This window comes from Schistocerca americana, chromosome 4 (genome assembly GCF_021461395.2).
Source record: "Schistocerca americana isolate TAMUIC-IGC-003095 chromosome 4, iqSchAmer2.1, whole genome shotgun sequence".
In the NCBI taxonomy this organism is placed as follows: domain Eukaryota; kingdom Metazoa; phylum Arthropoda; class Insecta; order Orthoptera; family Acrididae; genus Schistocerca; species Schistocerca americana.
The window spans coordinates 700,287,304-700,305,622 of record NC_060122.1 but is presented as its reverse complement, the minus strand read 5'-3'; the positions used below and the strand labels follow the sequence as shown (position 1 = coordinate 700,305,622).

At 43.5% G+C, this 18,319-nt stretch overlaps 1 protein-coding gene across 6 annotated transcripts in view; it reads right to left on the bottom strand.

Moving 5' to 3' along the window:
- Positions 1-18,319, bottom strand: part of LOC124612868 (xaa-Pro aminopeptidase 1) — a 130,377-nt gene that overhangs the window by 7,756 nt on the left and 104,302 nt on the right. For all 6 annotated transcript variants that reach the window (XM_047141300.1, XM_047141303.1, XM_047141301.1 and 3 more), the window contains exon 11: positions 15,791-15,968. In XM_047141300.1, the coding sequence (XP_046997256.1) occupies positions 15,791-15,968 (178 nt within the window). The remainder of the gene's footprint in view (positions 1-15,790; positions 15,969-18,319) is intronic.

Sequence of the window (18,319 nt, the reverse complement as noted above, 5' to 3'; positions counted from 1 at the left end):
TACAGTTGTTAATAGGACATTAGCTATCACCATGGTGCCACAAGGCACTTCACAGAACCAGTGCATTGATGACAAACATATACACCACAATATAGGCAATACAAACTGTGATTTTATCATGTTTCAGGACAACGGTAGATGCAAAATTGTGGAACAGTTATAGACACATTCCATCATCTTGCTGATTCAGCAGACGCTGCAGCAGTCTTAACACTTATCGCTAGAGATGGAGAGCTTCAAATAATTGCTGGCCCAGGAGATCACCACGGCTCACTCTCAGCCCAAACTCATTGATTGAATTATTTCCATCAGTTTTTATGGAATTCAAGCAAACATCTTAGTGGGAAACCAATTATTTTTTTTTTTTTTTTTTTTTGATCAGTATTTGAAGTATCCTGCTGAAAAGGTCATTTTTCCCTTCACGATATTACTTCACTGGATTATACTCAAAGGGAAAGCTGCCTCAGTGTTTTGAGCAAAAATGCCATGTAATAGCTGTGTGCTACATTTTTCTGAAAACTAAGAAAGGCAATCAATTCTACATTTAGCTCGCTACTGAGTTCAAGGCCTATAACATTTCAGACTGTGTAATGGATACTTCTATACTAAATCAGATAGTACAACACTGTGTGTCAACTTTTGCACTAGATGTTTGTGTGCTCAAATGTGGCCATGTAAAACCCATACATTAAGTAATAATCAGTGGGCTACTATCTTTGATGCCTTTACAAACTAACTGCAACAATGTTTGTTTGTTTTTATTTTATGGTGCAAAAACAACTGGGGTCATATGCGCCCAAGTCAAAACTAGAGAACACGAAGACAGGGAGGAGTTAAAAATCCCAGTTGACATAAGATAAACACAGGGATGTGGAGAAAGAGCTACAAAAGACACAGTACAGAAACAGAGGTCCAAAACTAATAGTTAAATGGTCTTCACCATATTGCATTGATGGATAAAAAGTAAAATGCGGTCAATAGCCCGTGCATCATTTGCTAAAACGACTGGTAACTCAGACGGCAAGCCCAAGTGCGAATGTAAGCTGTTAAAAAATGGGCATTCCGCCAGGAATGCAGCGGACAGTTAAAACTTGGGTGCAATGTGTACAAAGTGGTGGGGCAGCACCACTAGTCAAATGACGATAGTTAAAAAGGTAGTGCCCAATACGCAACCTAGTTAAAATGATTTCCTCCCGGTGGGAGGGCCGAGAGGAGATCGTCCAAGCTGCTGGGAGAGGTTTAATAATCCGAAGCTTATTCCCATGAAGGGAGGACCAATGGCGATGCCAAAGGGACGCCACCTTCTGACATACGGCAATACAGCAATCACTGGAGGGAATATAGGAACTAGTGGGCTGAGGTACAAGGGCTGCAGTCTTGGCAGCAGCATCAGCAGCATCATTTCCTGGTAGACCAACATGACCAAGAACCACATAAACATTACAGTTGCTCCACCAAGAGTGAGCAAGTGGCAGTTTTCCTGGACCCGTTACACTAATGGATGGGCGGTGTACAGTGCACATAGACTTTGAAGGGCACCGAGAGAGTCGGGGCAGAGGACACAACTGGAATGTCCGTGTCACCGTATGTGCTCCATGGCCTGATACAGGGTGAATAGCTCAGCTGTAAATACTGAACAGTGTGCTGGAAGCCGAAACTGAAAGACATGGATGCCAATGACAAAGGCATACCCGACACCATGGGTCAGTCCGAGTGCCATCAGTGTACACAAATGTACTACTGCAAAGTTCCACCCGAAGGTTGTGAAACTGAAGGTGATAGAGAGAGGCTCGAGTAGTGTCCTTAGGAATGGAATGAAGACCAAGGTTAACACAGGCCACTTCACGAAGCGAAGGTGGTGAAGGGTTCACACCCACCAGGAATGTTGCAGGTAGTGTGAAGTTAAGCTGCTGGAGCAAGTGATGAAAGTCGACTCCAGGAGGTAATAGAGAAGAGGGATGCGACCCATACTGGCAATGAAAGGCATCCTCGAAGGAGGCGGCACAGGATGGGTTGCCACGCTTGGCAGACAAACGGCATACATACCTGCTGAGGAGAAAGCCACAGCGATAGGACAGGGGTAGTTCAGCAGCTTCAGCATACAGACTCTCAACTGGGCTAGTGTAAAAGGCACCAGTGGCCAAACAGATGCCACGATGGTGGGTAGTGTTGAGATGGCATAAGAGATGGCATAAGAGATGGCATAAGAGAGAGGGATGTGCAGACACACAAACAAATCGTCAATAGTCTAGTTTTGAACAGACAAGGGGCCAGTACAGACGGAGGATTGTGGTTCGATCTGCACCCCAGGAAGTACCATTGAGGACACACAGGACATTGAGGGACCGCATACAACAGGCTGCCAGGTACAACACATGGGATGACCAAGAGATTTTCCTATCTAGCATGAGCTCCAGGAATTTCATAGTTTCAACGAATGGAAGAGCAACAGGCCCATCATGCAAAGACGGTGGGAGAAACCAATTGCGCTGCCACAAATTGATACAGACGGTTTTGTCAGTGGAAAAATGAAAGCCACTGTCGATGCTCCAGGAGTAAAGATAATCAAGACATCACTGAAGATGCTGCTCTGTGAGACAGGTCCATAGAGAACTGCAATAGATGACAAAATTGTCAATGAAAAGGGAGCCAGAGATGCCCGGCGTGAGACAGGTCATTATAGGGTTAATGGCGAGAGCGAAGAGGACGACATTCAGGACGGAACTCTGAGGCACAACGGTTTCCTGGATAAAGGTGTCCAAAAAGGCAGAACCCATACATACCTCAAAAACTCAGTCTTTTAAAAATTTCTGAAGGAAACAGGGCAGGTGACTATGAAAGTGCCACGTGTATAGAGTACGGAGGATACCAGTTCTCCAGCAGGTGTTGTAGGCCTTCTCCAAATTGAAAAAAATGGTCACAGTCTGGGATTTCCACAGAAAGCCATTCATGACAAGGGCGGACAAAGTAACGAGATGGTCACCTGCAGAATGCCACACTCAAAATCCACATTGTGCAGTCATTAGTAAATTGTGAGACTCTAGCCACCATACCAGCTGAGCATGAATCATATGTCCCATCACCTTGAAAACGCAGCTGGTGAGAGAGACGGGGCAGTAGCTAGAAGAAAGGTTTTTGTCCTTACCAGGCTTAGGTATGGGTATGACAGTGGCTTCATGCCAACATCCGGGAAATGTGTCCTCTGCCCAGATATGGTTGTATGTATTAAGCAGAAAGTTCTTCCTGCAAGAAAAAGGTGTTGCAACATCTGAATGTGGACAGCATCTGGCCCTGGGGTGGAGGATCGGGATGAACTGAGAGCATGATCTAGCTCCCTCATAGTAAAGGCGGCATTGTAGCACTCACGATTCTGAGAAGAGAAAGGTATCACCTGAGCCTCCTCCGTTCATTTCCGATGGAGGGAGGCAGGATGATAGTGGGAAGAGCTCAAAATTTCTGCAAAATGGTGGCCCAATGTGTTGGAGATAGCAATAGGGTCGACGACGACATCGTCTGCTACTGTCAGGCCAGAAATTGGCAAATGGATCTCCGTCCCAGAGAGCCATCGGAGGTTGGCCCACATGACAGAGGATGGGGTGGAACTGTTAAAAGAAGTAGTGAATGAAATCCAGCTAGCTTTTTTGCTATCCCGAAGAACGTGATGACACTTTGCACACATCTGTTTATAATGAATGCATGAATGCAGTTTGCCACTGAACGATGACAGTTAAAAACGGGGAGAGCATGTCTCTGCGTGAGAATTGCATCGCAGCATGCCTTAGTCCACCAAGGGACTGGGACACGGCGCGATAAACAGGAAGTGCGAGGAATAGAAAGTTCTGCAGCAGTAAGGACAGCGTTTGTGAGATATTCCACCTGGTAATCACAACTGGGGAATCTTGCTCTTCAAAGGTCACCACGAAGGAGTAAAGCTGCCAGTCAGCCTTAGTAAGCTGCCATTTGGGTGTGCACACAGGTGGGGTAGGAGTCAGCAAATGGATAGCACATGGGAAACATTCACTTGAGTAGGCTTCAGGCTCAAGACGATGCGCGCACTGGGCAGTGCAGAAGGATCTGTCCAAATGAGAAAAGGTGTGCGAGGAGTTGGAAAGGAATGTGGGTGCTCCAGTGTTAAGGCAGAAGAGGTTGAGTTGATTAAGAAAATCAGCCAAGAGGGCACCTCACTGACAGGTTCTGGGAGAACCCCAAAGGGAATGGTGCGCATTAAGGTCACTGAGTAGCAGAAATGGAGGAGGTAGCTGCCCAATAAGCTGAAGGAAGTCTGCCTTGGTGACATCGAACAACGGAGGGACATATATGGTACAGTGGGAAAGAGTCAGGTGAGGAAGGAAAAGGCGAACTGCAACAGCTTGAAGATGGGTAGCTAGGGAGATGGGTTGACTATGAATGTCAGCCCGTATGAGCAGCATGATGCTCCCATGAGATGGAATGCCAACCTCAGGAGGAAGGTCACAACGAACTGGGAAGAAATGTGAAAGCTCAAAACGGCCACGAGAACACAATTTTATTTCCTGAAGGCACAGTAAAAGGAGATGCTGCAATTCTAAAAGCAGCCGTAAATCCTCTTTGTGGGACTGAAGGTCATGAACATTCCATTGGAGGACAGTCATGATGAGGAAGAAATGAGGGGGGAGGGGGGGGGGGGGCGCACCTCGGAGGTTACTGAGTAACAGCCTACGAAGACTCGTTGCTACAGGGCACAGAAGCACGAGGATCCTGCTCCACGAGGTCCACAGAAGCATTGGCTTGCTTGTACTGCCAGTCTGTGAAGACCAATGCAGAAAAACAGTTGGTGGTGCACACTGGTGACATGGAGGCCGGCTGGAATTAGGTACCACGTGGCAACACTGTCTAAGAGTATCTTCAAGTCAGCGAAGGAGAAGACTGTTTGCCTTTGTTGGACTTCTTCAAGCCTTTCCGGTTAGCAGAGGAATACTCAGGTGTTGGTTGGCTAGAGGGGCGCGGGAAGTCTTCACAGGGGTACTACTACTATCCTTTCCGGCCTACTGGTTGGGTAGCTGGTGGCTTCACCATTTGAGGTGAAAGTTTGATGGCTTTTTGCACAGCTGGATGGGGGGAGGTGGCAATGCTACCTTCACACTGGGTGATTTCACAACCTCAGAGCTGAATTTGAGGTCGCATGTCTGCGCGGCCATAGAGCGAGAGGTAACAAGAACAGAACTGTAAGTGCCAGATGGGAGAATGCAGCGACTGAGTGAGGCACTTTTTCATTTATACAGATCTCCTGAACAGCCCACTCATCAAGATACATGGGACAATCTTGAGACAAGGCGGCATGGCCGCCATTGGAGTTGATACAGCAGGGAGAAGGAGGCTGACAATCACCCTCATGCGCATCCCTACCACAGGTTACACATTTGGCTGGGTGTCGACAAGACGTTCTAGTGTGGTTGAAACGATGACACTGGTAGCAGTGCATTGGATTTGGAATGTACGGTCGGACTGTGAAAACTTCATAGCATGCTTTGATCTTGGACGGAAGCACCACACTATCAAAGGTGAGAAAAGGAGTGCGGGTGGGCACTAAGGAGGAATCTATCTTTCCCACCGCCCGATGGACGGTAATGACACCCTGATCAGAGAGGTAAGATTGGATTTCGGCCTTGGTCAGACTGTTGAGCAGCCTAGTGTAAATAACACCACAGTAAGAATTCAGAGTTCTATGGGTGGGTGGGGGGGTGGGGGGTGGGGGGGGGGGGTGGGGGGTGAAGAAAAAGAAGAACTTTTCTTTTTGGCGCAAAACTGCTATGGTCATAAGCATCCATTCTGTGGCTTAGGGAAGAATGGAAAACCAAATGGGAAATCAGCAGCAATGGGAGCGAAACGCAAAAAGGAGGGAAACTAAAAACAGAAGGAAACCTTAAAAAACTACCACTGAAGGGGGGGTTGTTTTCCTCAAAAAAGAGCTTCAAATGAGCGATGTCATCTCACTGACACTGATAAGTGCGTGTCATCTGCTAAAAGGGAAGATATATCAGGCGACAGCTGTAAACAGGCGCGTGGCGGATTAAAATAGGGGCACTAAGTAAAAGGTGTCTCACCGTCCATGGTTGAAAGCAGTGGGGACAAAGCGGGGGAGGATCATCACTTAAAAGATGTAAATGGCTAAAAAGACAGTGCCCTATCCCAAGTCTAGTTAAAATTACCTCCTCCCGACGACGAGGTCAGGAGGAAGAGGTCAAAGCACAGGGAAGGGGACTCATGTCTCATAATTGGAAGTATAGACCAACGTGCGTGCCATAAAAGAGTAACATGACAACATAAAACACACTGCAGATCGGCTAAGGGAACCATCCAAACAGTGGGCCGAGGAAGAGAGACTGCAGCCTTGGCCGCTATATTGGCTACCTGGTTTCCACAGATACTAACGTGCCTTGGGATCCAGAGGAATGCCACAGAGCCCTCCCTCCCCCCCCCCCCCCCCCCCCAAGTCGAGAAAGTGGAGACAATTTGAATTATGGACACTCGAGTGGGTATCAGCAACAGCGAACCATTCAAAGCATTGAGCTAGCTGAACAGTACCGACTGAAAGGTCCAAATGAAATTTGATGTGGAGGCAGACAAAAATCAGTGTTGAGGCAAACAAGATCTGCTTGGTGGAAGACGTCAATAATAGAGAGCCTCGCGGACAAGGACATGGAGATCTCCAAAGTGAGTGGTGGGCACTGAAGTCCCCAACCAGCAAATAGGGGGGTGGGAGCTGACCAAGGAGATGAAGGAGATCGGCTCTTTCCATGTGTGTGGATGATGGAATGTATACGGTACAAAGAGAGATGGTGTATCCAGAAAGGGAAAGACGGACAGTGACAGCTTGGAAGGATATGTTTAAGGGGATTGAGTGATAATAGACAGTATTATGGAGAAGAATCATAAGTCCCCTGTGTGGCGGAGTGTTAGCAACAGAAGGGATATCAAACCAGACTGATTGGGAATGGGGGAAAAGCGATCATGGGGACGTAGCTTTGTTTCCTGAAGACAGAAGATGACTGGTGTGTAGGATCATACGAGGATTGACAGTTCATCCCGACTGGCCCGAATTCCATGGATATTCCAATGCATAAGTCACATAGGGTGGACAGAAAACGGAAGAATCTCAACATGGTTGCTGTCAACTCAACAACTGCTGAGAGCCAGCAGCCAACAGCACGGTATGGCATTCAGCCAAAGGCAAAAGATACTGATCCATAGGTTGTTCAGGGGCAGCTCCTGCTGCCAGCGATTGGCCAGTTGATCGGCTGTCAGCAGTGCATCTTGGTGACATGGAAGACGGTCGAGAGCAGTTACCACTGGGTGGTGCTGTAGATGAGACACGCCATGACAGAGAAGGAGAGGAACTGTTTCTTAAGAGCCTTCTTGGAAGCAGGATGTTGAGATGAAGGATTCGATGGTTGTGAAGTCAGAGTATGTAAAAAATTTTCATGAGTCGGCTCTTTTTTGAAAGTCTGGGCATCCGATTTTGGGGCCATTGATTTAGCAGGAGCCGATAAAGGGTGAGCCTTAGAGTGAGCTGGTGATAGTGGGGAGACTGAACGGGCGATCCGATAAGTGTGGCACTAAAGGTGAGATTGCAAGTATGCATGGCTACCTCCTCAGTAGGCTGAGGAGATACAAAGTCAGTGCTGCTGGGGGCACAGTGGGCTTTCGACTGGCTAATAACTTACAAGCAACAAATGTATACACCTTTTCCTTCACTCTGATTTCCCGAATAATTCGTTCACCTTTGAAAATAGGGCACTCTCAGGAAGCAGCGTGGTCGCCCATACAGTTGATGCAATGAGGGGATGGAGGTGAACACTCATCCCTGCCACATGTTACGCATTTGGCTGTATTGGAACACGAATGGCTGGTATTATTAAACCGTTGACACTGATAGCAACGCACAGAGTTGGGGATGTAAGGGCAAACTGAAATTATCTCATATTCCACTTTAATGTTTGATTAAAGTTGAACTCTGTCAAACGTCAGGAAGAGAGTATGGGTCGGTACCAAGTCCTTGTCAACCCTTTCCACCACTCTATGTACAGCCTTTATGCCCTGGTCAGACAGGTAGTTTTGAAAGTCCTCGCTGGACAATCCGTCGATTGACCACGTATAAACCACCCCGTGTGATGAATTTAAAGAGCGGTGTGCTTCCACCCGGACAAGGAAGGTGTGTAGCAGCATAGTTTTGCAGCAATTTTTGTGCCTGGAGGGCACTGACTGTTTCTAACAGCAAGGTGCCAATTCATAATCGGGAACAAGACTTTACAGGACCTGCAACTGTGTCAACACCTTTCTGAATAATGAAAGGGTTGACTGTGGAGAAGTTTTGACCTAGGTCAGACCGAGAAACAACTAGGAACCTTGGCACTGAATGAAGAATTGTCCGTGGCCGAGACTCATCTAGCTTTCTCTTGTGGGCAGAAGTTGTAGACGTAGAGGAAACCATTGCAAAAGTATCCCCCATGATTACTGGTGTCTCCGATGACGCGCTCCTCCCTCATGGGGGCCCTCGCTGAGGGCACTCCTGCTTTAGGTGATTGTCCACACCTAAGGTAACACCTCCTGAGAAACGGACGGAGGGACCAATCGGCACGTTTGGAAGATACCAGCTTGGGTAATCACCCCTCCCTGGGAATGGCCTTTACCAGGGGATACATATGTGTCCTACCTGTCTACCCATGGCAAGGAATTACGCGTTACCCCATTACCGGCTATATGTGGGAATGCATGGGTCGGCCTTCAGACACACACAGGGAGGAAAGAAAGAGAAAGGAAGGAACAAAGAAAAGGAAAGAAGAGAGGTCTCAAACGCCGCAGTGGAGAAGAGGGTAAAGAGAAGAAGGAAGGAAAAGAGAAGGACAAAGGAAGGACAGACTTTCTAGCGTAGAGAGCAAAGAAGAGAAGTGTAATGTGCTGTGAATACATAGAAAGATCCTTTATCATTTAGCTACAATTTAGCAGGTCAGCAACTGGAAGCAATTAATTCCACAAATTATCTGGGAGTAGGCATTAGGAGTGATTTAAAATGGAATGACCATATAAAATAAATTGTCTGTAAAGCAGATGCCAGACAGATTCATTGGAAAAATCCTAAGGAAATGCAGTCCGAAAACGAAGGAAGTAGGTTACAGAACACTTGTTCACCCACTGCTTGAATACTGCTCACCAGTGTGGGATCTGTACCAGATAGTGTTGATAGAAGAGATAGAGAAGATCCAATGGACAGCAGTGCGCTTCATTACAGGATCATTTAGTAATCACGAAAGTGTTACAGAGATTACAGATAAATTCCAGTGGAAGACTCTGCAAGAGAGATGCTCAGTAGCTTGGTACGGGCTTTTGTTGAAGTTTCGAGAACATACCTTCACCGAGAAGTCAAGCAGTATATTGCTCCCTCCTACGTATATCGTGCAAAGAGACCATGAAGATAAAATCAGAGAGATTAGAGCCCACACAGAGGCATATTGACAATCTTTCTTTCCACAAACAATACGAGACTGGAATAGAAGGGAGAACCGATAGAGGTACTCAAGGTACCCCCCCCACCACACACTTTCAGGTGGCTTGTGGAGTATGAATGTAGATGTAGAACTATGTCTTACAGTTACACGTGACCGTCTCCGGATGTAGGCACGAAACATACTTGCAAAGAGAGGGAAAAGAGGAAGGAAAGAGGTGGGGGGGGGGGGGCAGGAGAGGGGGGAAGGATGAGGAAAAGGAAGGTATGCAGCCTGGAAAGGAAAAAGAGCTGCACTAACTCAGGGTCCCGTGCTCGCCATGCATCCACAGAAGAGTTGTGGACCCCCTGGAGGTGGAACCTCAAATACTGTAGCGGGGGAACGAGAGGAGAAGGGAAACAAAGAAAGGTAAAGGGAAGGAGAAAGAGTGGTGAGACTGTTCTTATGTCTGCGAGAGACAATGTGGAACATTCCCAATAACACCCCAGACATGCTCCCCAAGAGGGGGAAAAAAGAATAGCAAGAGGATAGGCATGCAGCACGGAAGGGAAAAAATGCTGCAAAGGCTGGGGCCCCATGGTAGCCAAGCATGAACCCGCCAAAGAGTGGGAAGTCCCCCGGGGGGGAGGGGAGGCAACAATGTTTGTGATATGTAGAGACCTAAAAATAATAGATTGTGGAGCAATTTAACTGTAGATAATACTTCATTTACTTCAACAATGACCACACTTGTGTAAATGCCGAAAAGCCATCTAAACTATTCATTAATATGAACTGATCCATAACCTGATGAAACACTTCGCTTGGAAATTTACATATTTATAAAAGGTCCTTACCTTTTGAAAATTTATAGCTCAGTGTTGGTAGATAAATTTAAAATTCAGGTTTATTATGTAAACTGTAGTGATGTTATGGTGGGCACAATATTATGGCTTACACTGCAGTGTGCATGAAGTTGATAATTATGGAGCAAGAACCTTAAGTAAATCCAGGGTACTGTTGAAATGGACAGCCAGCTTTTTCATTTATGACACCTGATTCCATTTTCTCCTTAACTGCAAAGCTGAGACTACAGGCCTGCAGAAGATAACTGCACAATATTGACATCTATGAAACCTTCAAGAACAACGCTAAGTCACAAGATTTCAAGTAAAGACCACAGGCCATAGCAAAAAATGCAAAATTTGTTTGATAAAAACCGGGATGTGTCATATCACGTGAAGACATTATGATTAGACATAGTTTTATGTTGTGTACCTCCAAATAAATAAGTTTGCTGAGAAGTACTAACGCTTCTCAGTCTTCAGCTAAATGATATTCTGGAACAAGTTCACATGCATGAAGTTATTTAAAAAGCATATTGTGAAATGAATAACTCCTGATATGTAGCCCAAATTAAAACTGTGTGCCAACGTGACTGCATGGCAGGTTCTCTTCAAAAGGCTTCCTCAATATCGATGGGACATTAAACCCAATCCTCCTCCTTTCAAAAGGTTTCACATTTCAAATCAAGAGCAGAATTCTGTACACATCACTTGTCACACACAGAATAAGTGAATATTGGACTCATAATGTACGTTGTGCGAAGTGTGGCAGGCTGGGCCATCTCACGTAAGTATGTCCTAACAAGAACAGAAAACACGTAAACGAGGCTGTACAAAGTCATCAACATTAGGGAAGACACTGCGACAAGACAAACCATCTGTTTATCACCTTGTGTATTCAAAGCCATTCAATTAAGTTCTTAGTAATTACAAGAGCATCAGTGACTCATCAATTCAGAAAATTACACTCTCTCACAGTGCCACTCCACTGATGGGTTTTGGTGCAGATGACCTTCAGGTTAACAGTTCGTTCAAAACTGAAGCACAATATAAACTGGTCATGTATCCAATCACATTAATAATAGTGGATCAGCAAAGAGCTCTGGTCAGCCTCTTTGAGGCAAACATAGTTGGGGGCTCCAAACTGTCTGCCTCTTTACTGGACCGTACTACCCCACTATCAAATTATAAAACAGCCATAGGGACTACTGATGGCTTTTTTGGTACAATATGGAAGAGGTAAGATGATTGCAACAATTGTCACTTTAATCCCTTCATTTCTGGGACCATGAAAATGGCATCTCTTTTCAGTACAATCCGTTTACAGGTGTGGTTACTGTTACTGCATTCTTAAGTAACTTTACATAATGGTATATGAGTCTACACCTGCAGTTCTTTCTGATTGTAACACAATGAAAAATTTTCATCGTATAGAGATGGGTGTCCATGGGTAATATGTCACTTTTCTTTCGGAAAGAGGTTTTCAAACTTTTTGAGTTAACAGCTCCCTTGACCTAACTATAAACAGCTGTGGCTCCTTTTGCACTTGACAGCATACTCCCAAGTGTGGGGGAAATAAACTTAGGTTAAAAAAACGAAAAGACTAGTTATTTCTTTTTTAACTATTGACATAACACATTTTAATCAACTTTTAATGTTATTACATCTTATTCTTGCTACAAAATCAGTGGTAAGGATGAGCTTGGTTCTTCCCCATCAGTTATTCTAATATCTGAACAAGATTGGAAACTGCAACTCGCATCTGTTTCTCCTCATCCACTCATGATCTCTATTTCGTGTTGTTGACTGCCAATGCTGACAAATCTATCTCAAATAACTAGGATGTTACAAACTATCAAATGGATATTCCTTTTCAAGCTCCAAAACTCTAATAGTGATACAAACTTACTTCAGTTTCAATGTGGAGTCTGAAAAAATATTGATAAATTGTTCTTGTCCTTCAGCGGCAAGTCTTGATAAAAGTTTTGTACTGAAAAAATCCTTTGGTATAGTTGTGTTGATCAACTTCTTCTGGAAAGTACTTCGGGAAGGAATCACTGGGTTTACTTAAATGATTCATGAACACAGAGTTAACTTCTTCACTCAACTGAAAGTCAGTGTTTTCTAAAACTGTGTGAAGGGCATGCAAGGTAAATGTAATGTGTACCCTTATCATCCAGCTTTTTCTTTCACAATATTAGTTTCTTTCTGAAGGCTGAAATCTTGCCCGACAGTAGCAGACTGTTGGTTTCATTACATTGAATGAATGCATTCAATGAATTAAGTTTTTCAACGATGTCACAAAGGTATGGCATACTCCAAACAATCACTGTCTCTGAACTTCTTAGAACTTTGAATGTTTCTCATTAACAAAGTACCACTAAAGTTCATTCCTGAGTTCATACACTCTTTTCGAGACACTATCATGTGAAAGTCAGTGAGAGTTATTGTCATACATTAAGGAAATATGTTCAACCTGCTTATCAACATCCATTCATTGCAAACATCTCAACTCAAGTGGCAGAATCTTAATGATGTTTACAACTTTGATAACTGGTAGTCTGACATAACGGCCAGCTATACTATGACCCACATGTAAACACAAATTTCCAATTCATGTTTTTCCTTTCATAAAAGAGTGTAGTATTTCAAAGTTTTTGCTTTTGTTCCAAGAGTTATCTTCCTGCAGCAAAGAAGGTCTTCATGAAATCTGTAGTTATGTATGAACAGCATTTAACAAATTAGTTGGGAATCGTTTTAGTTGTCTGCAGTTTCAACCATCTGATCCATTAATGGCATCAGCCATATTGAGTATTAGATGACTAACAGTGTATTGAGTATTAGATGACTAACAGTGTTGTCTGATAAAGGCACATTTGCTGGTAGTTCAGCATTTGACTCAGTTATCTAGTAAATACCATTTCCATAGAAGCTGGTAAAATAAGGTTTTTTGGTATGGTGTGAGGTTTCTGGTGCTTTGTTACATGGTAAACAATTTTATAAGATGAAAACACAGCCTTTGTGGGAATTATAGGTTGTTTACTGAAAGTTGTTTTAAGTTGTGGGAAAAGCAGTCTCACAATCTGTTTGTCAAACTACCATGATATGATTCCAAATGTAGTTTCATGTTATCAGAAAGCAGACTTTGATACAAATGACACACTGCGGTCATTTTGTTGTGGTTGGCAAGAGAGCCAACACCGTGTTACTAGAGGAGGCCGAAATGCACGCGTTTTAGCTCACGCAGGCTGGCGTGAGGTCTGGAACAGGACAAGGAAATTAGAATTTAGAAAAACGGACGTAGCTGGTGGAATACTTAACTTTAATCCATTAATGATGAACGTCGCTCTTGACAGAACATGATTCACAATATCAATAGTAACAGATAATGGCGCCTTGCTAGGTCGTAGCAAATGACGTAGCTGAAGGCTATGCTAAACTATCGTCTCGGCAAATGAGAACGTAAGTAGGCAGTGAACCATCGCTAACAAAATTGGCTGTACAACTGGGGCGAGTGCTAGGAAGTCTCTCTAGACCTGCCACGTGGCGGCGCTCGGTCTGCAATCACTGATAGTGGCGACATGCGGGTCCGACGTATACTAACGGACCGCGGCCGATTTAAAGGTTACCACCTAGCAAGTGTGGTGTCTGGCGGTGACACCACACATTTCTCATTTCAAACAGTAGTACATCTAAAAGCCAAATTCAAGTAGCTGTCATCATACTTCCAGCATTTTTATCTATTCCTGTCTTTAGAACTGCACAATACATTTGAAAAACATATTTTGTACTTAAATTGAAAAACTTGTTCATGCTGACAGAGAAACACAAATCACAGAAGACAAGTGACAATTATTAAAAACTACCTGCATACAATGAAACTAATCTTCAAACTGATTGTTACGCAATAAAAACAAATGGATCATATAGTACAATTGGACTGCCATCCACCACACTATCATAGTAACAACACCTGCTTGTCAGCCAATTAGATATCACTACTGGTGCACATATGGTTCTGAAAGCAAATAAACTATATTATTTTTATGAAACTACTGCAAAGTTGCAACACCCCTGGGAGGTGCGACCAAGTTTGAAATGCCTGGTCTAAGATGTTACTAGCAGCTGAAGTAAAAGGTACTTTTCAATTTCAGTTGTAACCCATTTGTCTGTAATGTTTCAAATGAAACAAGAGGTTTCTGCTTTTAATATAACGTGAAAATTAATTGTCTAGGTAGACTGGAATTTTCCCTGTAATCTGTTTGAGATAATGCTGAAATACTGCCAGAGCGCTAGCTACCCCAAACAGGAACCGGAGCTGTTGACATAAGCCACAGGAGACTAAGTGTTGCTTTAACTATTTGTCAAAATGGCAGCTGCAAATATCCCTCTGACAAGTTTGTCTTCAAATACCTTCAGCCTGCTGATTTTCAAAGGTTCGTTAACTCTACACTACCCTGGTGGACACGAAAAGCCCAGCAAAGTTAATCCATAATAGATAGTCTTGGGTACTGTGACCACCCTTTCAAAATGAGACAAGATTCGGAGTCCCCAATACCAATTACCGCTGATTCAGATTCTATACAGAACACTTGTGATATCTAGTAACAAAGATGATGAGCAGTATATCAAGCAACTAAGAGAGAGATGGAAATTTTTACCAAACAGTAATGGACTCACCAAATTACAGCCCTCACAAACAATAGTACTATGAGTGAGGACTGAGTAACAACATCAGCATCCTCAACAGCCCAACATCACATAACAACTCTGGCCTTGTCCACTTTATGCCAAGAAGTCCTTACAGTTACTTTATCTACAGGCTACTTTGCCAATGCTATTTTCTGACTGATTAAGTGCTGAGTTTGGCAGGCTGTCTGATCCCACTGTGCCCAGAGTCATCACCGAAGATGACATCCAGTTGGACACCCACTCTGCTAGTCATGCAGTTATTGTGAAAATTTTGCTTCAATGAGCCCTCAGCACTACTGGACATTGGACTTCCCCGTATTATATCATCGACGAGGTATGCAAGTCCCTCTAGTCGTCACTGTCTTTTCTGCCACCCCCTCACCCTTTCTCCCACAAGGGCCAACCAGGAAAGTAACATCTTTTTACAGGGGACCATGCTGACAATGGATATGGCATATGCTGTTGCCATTTTTCCTTTCACAGGAACACCATACCATATACTTGTGTTTACATGGTCTTTGAACTTTTGTTATCCTTATGGATTAAGAAATGCTTTAGTTTGTTGCAGCAGTACTCTTCAACGCCAAAATACTTTTTAGTTCACTTGTAATTTTTATCTGTGATGTGACACAATAAGGCCCTGGAAATTATTGCAACAACATCATTTCATTTCAAACTTTTCCCTCATTACTTAAAACTAATGTAACATGACGTAGCATAGTTTTTTATTGCTGGAGAGGCAGCAAAATATACATCAATAAGTAAGAGGCAAGAGGTACCCAAGCTACTTACCATTCGATAGAAACATTCCCTCTTGCAAGCCTGGATCTTCAGGATAAATTCGCCAAGAGATGCCCATAGGTCCCTCATGAACATTGAGAAATGACCCAATACCGTGACCTGTTCCATGTAAATAGTCTAATCCAACATCCCACAGATATTTTCTCGCTAATGTATCCAAGCAGTTTCCCTAAAGAGTGAAATAAATATTGCTATTAGCACAAATCAACTTCATCAGTGTCAAACTGGTTTAGATTCACCAAAAGTTTGCTTATATTGTATGGCCATGTAATGATCTAGTATGAAAAACACAGGTTACAGCTACTTTTGCATGCACTTTCTTGGGTGTGTCTTGTGGTATGCTAACACTTCAACATAATTCTTACAGTTGTCACATTATGAGTGGAAGCATGTAACACAATTACGTGCTTGTGTCATGACTGGACAGGGAGGATGAGGTTCATGTACAAGTTCACATACTTAATCGACATAAATATTTCTTTGACTGTCTCTATTACTGCAATGTAACACTGTCATGCCATACTCAAAGTGTTCCCAGAGTTGGTTGGGATCCTTTATCTGGAGCCGAGTGGAGGGCCTCAACCAAAGACACTGTCGACTCTGACAGTCTTGGCTGCAGATTTATGGACCTGCATTATTGGGTGGGGATTTATTGGACTCCTTAGACAGGTCAGGGATGCGCTAGGCAAATGAAGCAGCTACACAGGGAGTAGACTACTTATGGAGTGCAAATGGGCTGCTTCTTGGTTAGGTGGTAGTTTGAGTTGCTCTAATGAACACTCGCTAGTTAATAAGCAGGTAGCAAAATGAGACCGCACTCAGAGTAAAGAGACTGAATGTCAAAATTTTATCAGTAAATTGCTGAAGTATTTGTAACAAAGTTCCTGAGTTTACTGCACTCCAGGAAAGTTCTCAAGCTTACATTACTCTTGGGACCAAGAGCTGGCTGAAACTGAAGTAGAAAAGCTCTGAAATATCTAGGGAGTCATGGAATGTATATATTGGAAAGGCAGATTAGATGCCACAGGAGAGGGAAGTGTTCAATGCAATCGACAAAAATATTGTCACTATTGAGGTCAAATTTGAGTGTGACAGTGATGTTATTGGGTCTTGTATAACACGCCTAGGCGAAACTATGTTGATTGTTGGATGTTTTTACTGGCAACCCAATTCCACTGTGACAGTTACAGTCACTCAATAAAAGTCTACAGTCAGTATTACATAAATACTGAGATCATGCAATACTAGTTGCGGACTACTTTAACCTACCAAATGTAGACTGGGACATCTGTGGATTCATTGGAGGGTGTACACAAAGACAGTCTTGCAAAATACTTCTGAACACTTTTCTGAAAACAGTCTTAAGCAGCTAATTCAGTAGCTCACATGCAATGATCTTGTAGCTACAAACAGGCCATACCTTATCGACAGTGTCAGTATACAGGTGGGGATTAGTGATCGTGACATAGTGAATATGGTGGCAAAAGTTAATAAATCAGTCAAGAAGGCTAGGAGGGAGTTTCTGCAAGAAAGAGCAGGTAATCAGTTGCGAGCACTCACTCAGACAATGAACTGACATTACTTAGTTGCAGTAGGATAGGCACAGAGGAATCATGCGAAAAGTCTACACAGACTGTAAATCACAGTCCAAAAGAGAACACACAACTGACTACATGCAAAGTTTAGTGCATTTGTGAAAAGATCTATGCAAGAAGCACAGAATTACTACCACCTCATACCTTAACACGAGATCTAGCTGAGAACCCGAGAAAATTCTGGTCCTATGTAAGATCACTAAGAGAATCTAAGGCTTCCATCCAGTCATTCGTTGACCAGTCTGTTGGGGCAGTTGAAGGTAGAAAAACAAGGACGAAGTTTTAAACTTTGTGTTTAAGAAATCACTCATGCAGGATACCTTTACAAACATACTTGTCATTTGACCATCAAGTAGACTCCCATACACATGACATAATAATAAGCATCCCTGCCATAGTCAAACAACTGAAACACTTGAAAACAAATCGCCAGGTCCAGCTGAAATCCGAATTTGGTTTCACAAAGAGTACTCTACAGTATTGGCCCTTACTTAGCTTGCTTTTATAGTGAATCTCTTGCCCAACATCAAGTCCCAAATGTCTGGAAAAAGACAAGTCATTTAAATTTGTTTGCTGTAGAATTCTTGAACATGTTCAGAGTTCCAATGTAAAACATTTTCTTATGACCGAGAAGCTTGTGACCAAGAATCATCACAGTTTCAGAAAGCATCACTCAAGTGAAACTCAGCTTGCCTTTTTCTTACGATATACAGTGAATTATGGCTGAATAGCAACAAGCAGACTCCATATCCTGTATTTCTGAAAAGCATTTGTCACTGTGCCCCACTACAGACTTGATGAGGGTACGAGCATATGGAATAGGTTCCCCGATATACGAGTGCCTCAAAGACTTCTTAAGTAATAGAACCCAGTATGTCATGTGCTTTCCTCGGCAGTAATTGTCCATCAGAGACAAGGGTATCAT